Source organism: Octodon degus, unplaced genomic scaffold (genome assembly GCF_000260255.1).
Source record: "Octodon degus isolate 3935 unplaced genomic scaffold, OctDeg1.0 scaffold00001, whole genome shotgun sequence".
Lineage (NCBI taxonomy): Eukaryota > Metazoa > Chordata > Mammalia > Rodentia > Octodontidae > Octodon > Octodon degus.
The window spans coordinates 7,683,245-7,695,118 of record NW_004524577.1 but is presented as its reverse complement, the minus strand read 5'-3'; the positions used below and the strand labels follow the sequence as shown (position 1 = coordinate 7,695,118).

At 53.4% G+C, this 11,874-nt stretch overlaps 1 protein-coding gene across 1 annotated transcript in view; it reads right to left on the bottom strand.

The window, feature by feature from the left end:
- Fam57b (family with sequence similarity 57 member B) overlaps positions 1-3,389 on the bottom strand; it is a 5,968-nt gene extending 2,579 nt beyond the window's left edge. Inside the window, exons 1-2 of the mRNA XM_004622947.2 lie at positions 2,984-3,389; positions 2,033-2,116 (exon numbers count right to left, since the gene is read on the bottom strand). Of these exons, the coding sequence (XP_004623004.1) occupies positions 2,033-2,116; positions 2,984-3,108 (209 nt within the window). The 5' untranslated portion in view covers positions 3,109-3,389. The remainder of the gene's footprint in view (positions 1-2,032; positions 2,117-2,983) is intronic.
- Between the last annotated feature and the right edge of the window lie 8,485 nt (positions 3,390-11,874).

Sequence of the window (11,874 nt, the reverse complement as noted above, 5' to 3'; positions counted from 1 at the left end):
GAAGAAGAAGAAGAAGAAGAAGAAGAAGAAGAAGAAGAAGAAGAAGAAGAAGAAGAAGAAGAAGAAGAAGAAGAAGAAGAAGAAGAAGAAGAGACGCCTACAGCTAAGAGATGGCTCAGGTCAGGACAACCGGAGCAGAGCATGACCGGAGGAGGCCACGTAGCTGCGCACCACACATTCACATGCTGTGCACAGGCGCTGTTCTGCTATCTGAATCTTTACATGGCACAAACCTACTGACTCTGTGCCCACACCCTAGAAGAGGTAGGTAAGGCTTTCATCCCTGTTGTACCCATGAAGAAATATGAGGAGGTAGGTAACCTGGCCAGGGCCCAGCCACAGCCCTCAGGCTGGGCCCAGCTGTCCCTAAAAGACTCTAGATGCATCTGCAATGGACCCTCCTGGTGGGGGACAGGTGCTGCCGGAGCTGCTCTCTCTGCCTGGTGGTGGCCCAAGCTCTTGAATTTTCACATAAAGCTGAGCACCGAGGAGAAAGTGCTGAGTAAAAGGTGCCCAACACAGGGAAAGAGCTTTGAGAGTAAACAAAAATGAGAATTGCAGGAATATGCAACGCTGCATCTTTCTCCTTGAGTCAGCACCGAGGCGATGCCCCTGGCATCCTGTATCCTGAGGCGAGTCTGGAAGGGGGAGGTCAGAAAGGCAGAGGAAGGAAGGCAAAGCCAGCTGAAGGCACACTGCAAAGCGGGAGTGGAGGCCAACTGTGAGGAGGCCAGTGAGGACAGGATGGGGCATGCAGGCAGCAAAAGGCAGGCCCCGGGCACGCAGGGGAAGAAAGCCTGAGCCCATGGCACAGTGGTTCCAGGCCATGTGATAGGGGACAGGGAGAGAGGACGAGGTGGCTGGCCAGAAACAAAGGGCAGGAATACAGGGAAGTGCCCCACTGACACAAGAGCTGGCCTGGCAGACATGGATGGATGGGAGCCGGACTGCACAGTGCGCAGTGCGATCAGGAGGGGCCGGCCTGGGGCTGCCCTGTGGGATGTTATGTCCCAAGCCCAGGCACTGGGCAATTAGGTATGTAGAAACAGGAACAGCTGCTGTCCTTGGATTAACCCTGATCCTCCTCACCTACCTGAGGATTAAGGGGGGGGGGGGCAGAGTGACAACAGAACTGGAGGAGGTAGAAAATGCAAAAGCCAAGAAAGGTGACCTCTGGGAAAGGAGGTGGGCAGGAAATGCGAGGAGGCCAGGGTCAGCCTGGATCCAGTGGCAGGGTGGGGAGAAGGCAAGAGCCGGGTCTGAAGAATCCAACTTAGCCCAGAACAAGCCAAGAGCAACTCTAGGCGTCTGCCACACTCAGGCCAATTCCTCACGCCACAGAGAAGAGCAGGGGGTGCCTCTTGGTCAGGATCATCCAGACAAATCCCCTGGGGCCCAGTGGACACCAGCCAGAGTAGGAGAGCAGAGCCGGGTCTAAGAGAGAGGGGCACCCCATGGGCGCTCGCACCGGACTACCGTCAGCACCATGGACAGGGCCGTCCCCTCTGAGCGCCTCCGCCCCACCTCCAGGCCTGGGCCTATTTGGCAAGCACCAGGCTCTGCAGCAGCTGCCAGTGCCAAATTCTGGCCTCAACATCGTCCCTCCCCTCCCCCACAGCCTGACCCTTCATGGCCCAGGCTGTGTCATCGCTCTCCTCACCTCCCCCTGGGCCACAAAGCTGGGGGTGCCCGAGCTGGGTACTGGCTGGAGACAGGGTCTGAGGGATGTAAGAGCTGGAGGAAGCTGAGGAGGCAACACTTAGGGCCCATCACTCCAAGAGTCCCAGAAGCCAACCAGAAGCCGCCTGGAGGTTTCTCTTTGATCCCCATTTCTGCTCCCCTGGCTCTGACCTTTGAGGACAGGACAGGATAAATTTATCCTGGGGTGTTGAGTTGCAAGGATTTAAGTGAGCTTCCCTGGGCCCCAGAGAGGAGCTTGGGGACCACTGAGAGTTCCCTAAGGACCTGCAGTGTGCAGGGTGCACACAGCGCAGACTGCCAGGACAGAGCGGGGGTGGCAGGAGGCACTTACTGGTCGTCAATGATGTGCTTGCAGGAGGTGGAGACGATGTAGCCAGCGGTGGAGGCCATGATAGCCTGGACAGAGGACACCAGCCTGGGGAGACAGGGGCAGGAGTGGCAGAAGCTAGGACATGCGCACCGCGCTCTGTCCTCTTCCCTGGCCTGACCCCTGAGCTTTGGAGTCGGTCCCCCCTCAGAGCCACCCCTGCCCACTCTTGCCAAGGCTGGGCTTCCCTGGGATTGCCTCACCATCCCACATCCGTGTCCTGTGCCTCAGGTCACCCCATTCCTTGCACCTTTCATCCTTCCTTCCATTGTGACACCAAATTGTCCCCTCTTGGGAGGACACCAGGGAGGTCATCCTGAGGTGACAGTACTGAGGATGTGTGGCTGAGGGAGAGCCTTTCCCTGGGGAGGGGTAGAGGGCAGCAGGGCCAGGAGGGCAGGGACATGTGCTGCCTCTGCACCAGGGGACCCGGCCTCCATGCCTCCTGAATTCTGCCCCGACCCACAGTGACCCTGAACTCCCTAGCAACGTTCCCACTTTCCCACCAAGCTCCTACGCCAACACTGGCCCTTACTCCAGGGCTGACCAGAGTCTGCCCTTGCCCCCTCTGCATCCTGTCCCCCAGCCACTAGCCCCAAATAACCCTGGCCCTCGGCCCCTGCCAGTTCCCGATGTCTTATAGGGATGTTTAAGTCACATGCTGGCTGTGTCGGAGGGTGGGAGGAAGGACAGAAAAGCAGGCTGAACAGAGTAGACCAGATGGCTGGATTTGGCTGAGGTCTCCCGGGAAGGTGAGTGAGGCCCCCAAAACAGAAGCTACAGTCCCTGCGACCCCGACCTCAGTGAGGCCTCCCTACGGCTCCTGTCCCTGGGGCCCAGGGAAGTCCTGGGGTCCCTTCCTCTCCTGAGCCTGAGAAGGGGAGCAGGGCTGAGCCCAGGGCAGGGCTGCTTTACCTGGCGGAGACAATGACCGCGTCGGCCTCCTCCCAGCGCAGCTGGGGCAGCCGCTGGAGCGTGTTCTTGGAGAGGAGGAAGAGTCCGGGGAACACCACCCCCCCAGCCACCATTGGGGTCAGCATGGTGGCTCGGACTCGGCGGGGAGACCGGCGGGCCACGGGGGTCGGGGAGGCAGCTGGGGAGAAGGGGCCCCGAGCGGGGGCAGAAGAGAGAGAGAGAGGCAGGAAGGGGCACAAAGGGGACCGGGCGGGGACGGGATGGGACGAGGGAGCCGAGGGACGGAGCGCGAGGAGAAGGGACTTGGGGGGCTGGCTGGGCGGAGGGAAGGAGGCGGCGAGAGCGGGTAAGAGGAGGCGACGACGGGAGGACCTAGGAGAGGACCGGCAGCGGGGGACAGAGGGGGAGGGGAGGGCGCCGGCAGGTGGGGGCTCACGTGGGAGGCCGTGGTGCCGCCGGGCGGGCGCTCAGCGCTCAGCACCGAGCTCCGCCGCCTCCCGCCGCCCGGCGCGGCCGCGGCACATGGCCTTAGCGTCGGTGCCCAGCCCCCTGCCCCCCGGGGAGGGGAGGGGGAGGGGCGGCGCCCGCGGGGGGAGGGCGGCGGGGGGGTGGCACCGACCAGACACCGAGAAACCGGACCTGCAGCGGCGGCGGCGGCGGCTCCCATGCAGCTCTGAGCCACAGCGGTGGCTGCGACAGAGATGGGGGAGCGGGAAAAAGGGGGGAGCCCTTAAAGAGACCGCGGCTGCGGCGGCGCCGAGGCCTGTTGGGGACAGGGACACAAGGGGTGGCTCTTCTGGGGCTCCCGAGCCAGCTGGGAAGGGGCCCTGGCCCCCAGCCCCCCTTTCCCGACAGCACTTTGCAAACGCCCATCCTATCATTCCCTCCTGGCTATGGCACCCCAGTGTGTGACCCTTTAGTGACTGGGAAATTTTAGCGTGGGCCCCCCCCCCGAGGAGAAGAGGGTTCCCTGGGGGGAGCGGGGCAGTGGAGGTGCGGAGACACCCTAACCCTGCAGCCCAGAGAGCCCCAGAGAGGGCAGCAGCCCAGCCTCTACAGGACGGCCCGGGGTTCCCTGACAATGCTGAGGGAGGCTCCCCCGGCTGTGGCCTGGGTGTCAGGATGGTGACCAAGGGCCGGAAGAGGGTGCAGACACTTCCCTGAAAGCCTGTCCGGAGCCCTGGGAGCCCCAGCGCCCCTGCCTCCCCATCCCCTAACCCCCAGCACATTTTTCTCTCTTAGGCTCCTGCCTCCTCCTCTGACACTTGACAGAACACCTGCTTTCTGAGTGGAAATGGCCTTGGGGGTCGGCTGGGTCAGCCCCTCAGCCAGCCAAGGGCTGGGCTGGGGTCACTGAGGTCAGTGCCCCGCCCAGGGTCGCGCTGCCCACTGCTTTGTGCTGGGTACTGAACCCAGGATTCTTTCCACGTGCCAGGCAAGCCCTGCCGGAGCTGTCTTCACCTCCCTTCCTGCCTGCTTGACTTCCTTCCTCCCTTCCTTCCTTCCATTTCTTTCCTTTCTTCCTGCCTGCCTTCCCTCCTTTTCCTTTGTCTCTTTCACAAGATCTCAGCAAGTGCCCGCGCTTCCTAGGGTTACAGGCCTGCACCACCATACTCAGCTTTGCGTCTCCTTCACCCCCACTTCCTGGAAGCCTGCCTTTCTGTCCTGAGCCCGGCTGTCCCCTGGGGATCTTCGTGACGCGGGGCCGGCTACGTAGACTGCACTCGGGCTTCAGGTTTGCCCTAAGAAGTCCCTCAACGACCAACTTTAAAACTGGTCTTTCAGAATCCAAACCCCACTCCCTCTCTGCCCCAAAAGAGGCTGAGATTTGCGATTTTGTGCTGCCCTCTCGTGGTACGTTGTGGGAAAGACCCAAAGAAATCACCAGGCAAGAGCTAGACCCCTGTAGACCTGGTTTCCTGACCTCTGGGATTCACCTAAAGGGGGCCCAGCATCCTGAGTTTTACTGTTTTACAGGCAATGAGAGGTATATTATATTGTTATCGCACCCCTCCGTCTGTGTGTGTGTGTGTGTGTGTGTGTGTGTGTGTGTGTGTGTGTGTGTTGGGGATTGAATCCAGGACCGCACACATGGCTAGAACAGCAATCAGCTACACCCTTACCCCTTGTTCTTTTTTTTTTTTTCTTCCTGTATTTATTACAGGGTGTACCGGTTCTCACTACACTCAGACTCGTAGTGATACTCTCGTTTTTTAGCCTCCCAAGCTCTGGGATTGCAGACTCCCACACCCAGTCTACCCTTGTTCTTATGTAATCTTCCCAAGTGGTAATAACCTTGTTTATTGAATAAAATACTTGAGTTCTGAAGATGAAGAAGAAGGAGGAGAAGAAGAAAGAAGAAGAAGAAGAAGAAGAAGAAGAAGAAGAAGAAGAAGAAGAAGAAGAAGAAGAAGAAGAAGACTTTAAAAAACAGAGCCAGACACATAACCTCAGCTACTTGGTAAGCTGAGGCAGGAGGATCCCAAGTTTGAGGTCAGCCTGGGTAGCTTCATGAGACTGTGTCTCAGAATAAAATATAAAGATTAGATAGATAGATAGATAGATAGATATAGATATAGATATAGATATAGATAACTTTTTGTTTTGTTTCGCCAGCTCACCTGCCTTAAGGGCAGGTCTGGTGTGGCATGTGGTGCCAGATATCGAACCACAGTCCCCTGAGCCTGACTGAGTTCGCCCAAGCAGGCACTTTAGACAGCTAAGCTATCCCGCCAGAGCCTATAAAGATAATTTTTAAGGGACCTGGAGACATAGCTTACTGCAAAGGCCCTGGGTTCAATTCTTAGGGACCTGAACATCAGTAAGGCTGGATTTCAAAGCCAACGATGAGCAAAATGCAAAAGCTGCTGACCTGAAAGGACTAAGCCAATGGGGAGGGGACAGACCTGGTCAAGGAGCCCTGGTTTTGCCTTGGACAATGAGAGTGAGTAAAGACAGGGGTTTTCATTGTTTTTGTATGCTAGGAATTCACTTAGACACCCTAGCAAATTTGTCCTTCCGCATCCTCTCGTCTACCTGTAGCTTGTTTATATCCAGCTTTGTCAAGTAAGTCATAAATTCACAGTCTAAGGGTCCAACCAGCCCAGGTTCCTTTGACCAGTATGGTGTTGCCAGGAGAGCAGAATGTGCGCTCTCGCACTTGGGCGCTCTCTCTCCCTCCCTCCCTCCCTCCCTCCACAACCCCCATGGAACTGAGAATTGAACTCAGGACTCTGCACATGATAGGCAAGTGCTCTATTCCTGACCTATATCCCCAGCTTGGTTTTTTTGTTTATTGTTTTTTTTTTTTTTAAAACAGCTGAGGAGCCTTGTGAACCTCTGCATTATTCCAGTTCTAGTATATTTGCTGTCAGAGTGGGCACTATTTTGGGCTTTTTGAGACACGTTCTATGTAATCCAGGCTGCCTTTGAACTCACGACGTAGCCCAGCCTAGCCTTGAACTCAAGATCATCCTACCTCAGGTTCCCAAATACAAGGATTACAGGTGCAGGCCACCATGGCTGGCTAGTGTAGTATTTTATTCTTTTTTTTTTTTTTTTTTTTGAGGAAACTCTATACTTTATTCCATAATGACTGTGCTACTTCACATTCTTATCAACAGTGTATTTTTTTTTTTTTTTTCCTTTGTAATCAGGGATTGAACTCAGGCCCTTACGCTTGCCAGGCAAGCACTTATTCTACTGAGCTATCTCCACGGCCCCTAGTATTTTATTCTGAGTTACTGTCCAGTGTTCAAAAGTTGATAGGCTTCACATAAAAATTCAACTTCTTTTTAAAAAGAATCGAAGGTACAGCTGGGGCTGTGTCTCAGCAGCACAGTGCTGCCTAGCAAGCACAAGGCCCTAGGTTCGAGGCCCAGAACTGCCCAAAACAAAACAATGAAAATGAAGAGACTAAGGGGCCGGGGAGATGGCTCAGTGGAATAAGCGCTTCCCCGGCATGTTCAAGGGCCTGAGTTCAATCCCTGGTTCTGCCAAAGAGAGAGAGAGAGAGAGACAGAGAGAGAGAGAGAGAGAGAGAGAGAGAGAGAGAGAGAGAGAGAGAGAGAACAGACAACACAGGGACCACGTTCTCTGGGAGGCCTTGTTGGAGCTGAGCAGCTGCTGCCCCATTACATGCCTGTGACCCCTACAGCGCATGACACTTCGCAAAGGGCCCGAACCCCTTGTGCTGGTGCAAGAATATGAAGCTTTCCCTTAGAGCCTTAAATTCCTGGGAGCCTCATAACACCTCCGTGGGGAAAGGAAAGTAAGTGCTGCCCATTCAGTCTACTTCCAAATGGTGGAATCTGAAGCTCAGAGATTAATTTTTTTTTTTTTTTTTTTTTTTTTTTGTGGAACCAGAGGTTGAACTTAGGCCCTTGCACTTGCTCAGCAAGTGCTTATTCTACTGTGCTATCTACCCGGCCCCTTTCAGAGGTTAGATTGAGACTCCATAGCTCTCCTTTTCTAGTACTGGAGATAAAACCCAGGGGTGCTCCAGCACGGAGCTACCTCCCCAGGTCTTTTTTTTTTTTTTTTTTTTTTTGGCGGAACCGGGGATTGAACTCAGGCCCTTGCGCTTGCCAGGAAAGCGCTTATTCCACTGAGCCATCTCCCCGGCCCCTCCCCAGGCCTTTTTATTCAGAGACAGGGTCTTCTTAAGTTGCCCAGCCTGGCCTTGAACTTTCAGTCCTCCTGCCTCAGCCTCCTGGATAGCTGTGACTACAGGTGCGTACTCCCACGCACCGGTAGGTGTCTCTCTGCTCAACTCCAGCCCCATCCAGCCCACATTTTTGGTTAGGTTCCATCACTAATTCTTCCAGGAACTAGAAATCATAGTTAAAGACAATAACCTCAGCTCCACCAGCCCTCACCCTTGTCTTCTTACTTGGATGCCACCAAAACTGCCTCCTGCCTCTCCATCTGCAGACTGGCGTGGTTCTGCAGGCCCCAACGGAAGACAGCAAAGCATGCTGGGAAGAAGATGCAACCTAGTACAAAGAGCAGGGCCATGCCTGTCTGGAGTAGAGAAGGTAAAAAAAAAAAAAAAAAAAAAGCCATGAAAGCGCCTCATCCCAGCACCCTTCAGGACCCCTGGCCCCTTTCACCCCAAAGACCCAAGGCCTTACGGGGTCCACTTGTCTGTCCCCATTGCAAGCATCAGGAATTCCTCTAATCTCTTTTGAATTCTTATTGCAGTTTTATTATTTACTGATTTTTGAGACAATGTCTCTCTACGTAGTTGAGGCTGATCTTGAACTCACTGTGCAGGCCAGGCTGGCCTTGGGAATCATAACCCTGCTCCTGCTTTAGCCTCTCGGGTGATAGGATTACAGTTGTGCACTGCCACATCTGGCTACCTGATTGGACTTTTAAAATCCTTCATCTCGGACAATTGGACAGCCTGGGTTTTATTTTATTGATTCTATTTTAAACCAAATTCTGACTTCTGCTAATTTTTGCTGTACTTCTGAAGCTGACCTGCACCTCCCCATCCAGCTCACACCTGACCACCCTTCCCTGTCCTCCCTTACCCAGCCGCGCCCCCTCTGCACATGTAGCCACCCAGGTGTCCCCAGGTGCCCCCACCTCTCAGGTTTGTGTACCTCTGAGCCTCACCTCTTAGGGACAGGCTGGGAGGGCAGCAGCCACAACTCAGAAAAGGAAAGGAGGATGTGTTCAACTTGTCAAAAATATAGAAGCTTTAAACATTTTTTTAAAGTAAAATTATCATAAAGTGGAAAAAAAAACTTGAAAGCACATATATTTACATCTATCTCATCTCTGCCTGGAAAAGCCTCCCCTCCTAGCCACTCCAGGGAGGAAACAGGTGAGGAAGGGCCAGGCAAGATGTAGGGAGTCGTGGTCTGCCATCCTGTATCCCTTTAGTGGCTTTGAAAGGAACCCCAAGGAATACAAGGAAAGTGTCAAACTGCAAGGGCACGAGGCTGCTCACCACCGAGGCAGTTGGAGAAGGGGGAAGGTCATTCGCCTATTGGTTGACCTGTTGGCCTATCCCACCCCCTCATTGGCCAACTTCTTGACACAAGTGCCCTATCATTTTTTTCCGCTGGGGAAAGGGGTGGGGCATTTTAACATCTATCAGAGAATTGGCCAATTAGAATTTGTTGGTGACGATGAGCAGTTTTGTTTTTTGTTTTTTAATTTTATTTATTTATTTGTGTGTGGCCAGCTCAGCCCACCAGGGGGTGGGGCCGGCTGGCACGTGGTGCTGGGGGATTGAACCTCAGTCCCTGTGTTTTTGCTGAGCTTGTTCTAAGTGGGTGCTTTAAACCACTGAGCCATCTCACCAGCCCACGATGCGCAGTTTTATTTCAAGGGCAGAGCAGAAAGAAGGTAAAAGAAGGCAAGCAGGGAAAATATGAATAGCCTAAGAAGTAATTGCTTTAAAAGGCAGTATTAAGTGGGGGATGGTGGTGCACACTTGTGATCCCAGCGCTGTGAGGCTATGCAGGGCTACTTAGTCAGTTTTTAAGGCCAGTCTAAACATATAAAGACCCTGAGGGGGGGGGGGAGCCAGGTGTTGTGGTGCAGGCCCATAATTTCAAGAAGAGGATGAGGCAGGAGGATGGTTCCGAGTTTGAGGCCAGCCTGGGCTACTGGGCCACAGAGTGAGTTCAAGTCCAGCCTTAGCTACACAATGAAACACTATGTCAAAGTGACCAAAAAAGCAATTATAATAATTTCTTTATACATTTAGTACAAGGGATACAGGTTCTACAGGGTCTCACTCATACATAGATCGGACTCGTAGTGATCCTCCTGCTTGCAGCTTCCCAAACACTGGGATTGCAGGCGCGTGCCACTAAGCCCAGTCTCAATCCTATCTCAGCATGCCCGGGGGCCGCCTCTGCCTAAGCAGGCACTTTAGTCCCCTGAGCTATCAGGCCGGCCCTAATTATAATAATTGAAGATGGAAATTTCCAGGTGGAAGCTCATGGACTTCAATTCCGATTCCATGCATAATCAAAGACACATATAACTGGGCTTGGTGTCCCAAGCCTGTAGTTCCCCACCACCACCACCCCCCAAAAAAAGAAGAAAAAAAATAAGGGCTGGGGATGTAGCTTAGTGGTGGAACATTTGTCCAACTTTCAATCTCTGGTATCAAAACAAAAATTATTAAATGAAAAAATAATAACTAAGCTGGCACAGTGGTGAATGTCTGGAAGGCAAGAGGATTGCAAGTCTGAGCCCACCCTAGGCAAGTTAGTGACTTAAGGAGACCCTGTCTAATAGGAGGAGGAGGAGGAGAAAATTTAAAAGCCATCAAGTCAAGCCAGACATGAAGGAAAGACCCTTACTACTAATTCCAGCTACTCTGAGAGCTGGGCTAGGAGGATCATGAATGGGAAGCCAGCCTGGGCGGCCTGGGGCGCTCAGCGAAGGCCGCCTGACCTGGGATCTGCAAGCCGGCAGGCTGCCTGGACAGTGCCTTGCCCAGCACTGGCCCCCTGGGAAAGGTCCTCCCGCTTCCCGCAGCCCCCAGCAGCTAGTATCAGCGCACGAGGTGTGGAGGAGACGCTCTGTTCACGGAGGTCTCTGCAACCCGACAATTTTACTGCTGAAAAATCTGAGCATCCAGATAAATAACTTGGCCCAGGGCGCACAGTTAATCTCCGAGTCAGAGATGGAGGTAGGAGGAAGGACAGCAGAGGCGCCCTGTGGGGCTGTGAGGCACTTGGGACGCAGGGGGAGGGTGGGGAAAAGGCTCCAGGCCACGCGCAGGGAAACGGCAGGCCTAATTTTTCCCTGGATCTTTTTTTTTTTTTTTTTTTTTTTTCTGTACTGGGGATTGAACTTTCACTGAATTTTGAACTCTCACCTACATCTTTGTTTCATCATCAGTTCTTCCTTCAAGCCAGAAGTCCAGCGGTGCACAAGCTTGTCTGGGAAAGGGTGAGAGGGGAAAACTGCTTTTGGCCACTGGCTTTTTTTTTTTTTTTTGTGGAACCAGGGATTGAACTCAGGCCCTTGCGCTTGCCAGGGAAGCGCTTATACCACTGGGCCATCTCCCTGGCCCTATGGCCACTGTCTTTGCAGTGAGGGACACAAATGCCTCTCATTCTGTGCAGCTATATGTGCATGCGCATGCGCATACACACGCATGGGCCACACGCATGCGCACTGTGCACTGAACCGAAGCAACCATCACTGTTTGGTGCTGCGGATGGAACCCAGGGCCTTGAGCATGCTGAGAGCCAGGGATGTCATCACAATGCTGAGGGGTCCCTGGAGTGCATTTCCTGCCCACCCCACCCCCAGCTGGTGCTGGTCATTATTGCAGCGTGCTAGCAGGAAATGACCCAAGTAGGAAAACCTCCGTGAGCAGCAGTGAGTGTCTCGAAGCTTCCCTTTCATCGCTGCTTCTCTAAGGAGCCTTTACAAACTTTTCCTAATCACTGTCCATCAGGAAATTTTAATAATGCAATAATTTTAATAATATACTGTGTATTTCAATGTATATCTGTGCTTGTACGCTGCAGAGATTTGTTTCATCACCTAAGAATGTGTGTGTGTGTGTGTGTGTGTGTGTGTGTGTTTATATGAGACATGGCCTGCAGTCCTCCTGCCTCAGCTTCCCAAATGATAAAATTACAGAGCTACGCCCCGCAGCTGGCCCAAGAACCAGTTTTTGCCCCTTTGGGAGCAATATTCTCTCCCTCCCCCATTAACACAAGATTTCAGCATTTTGGAGGCTGAGGCAGGAGGATTGTCAAATTAAAGGGCAGTCAGGACAATATAGCAAGACCCTGTCTCAAAAAACCACACAAAAGGGGCTGGTGAGATGGCTCAGTGGTCTAAAGCACCTACTTAGAACAAGCTTAGCAAAGCACAGGGACTGCGGTTCAATCCCCCAGCACCAC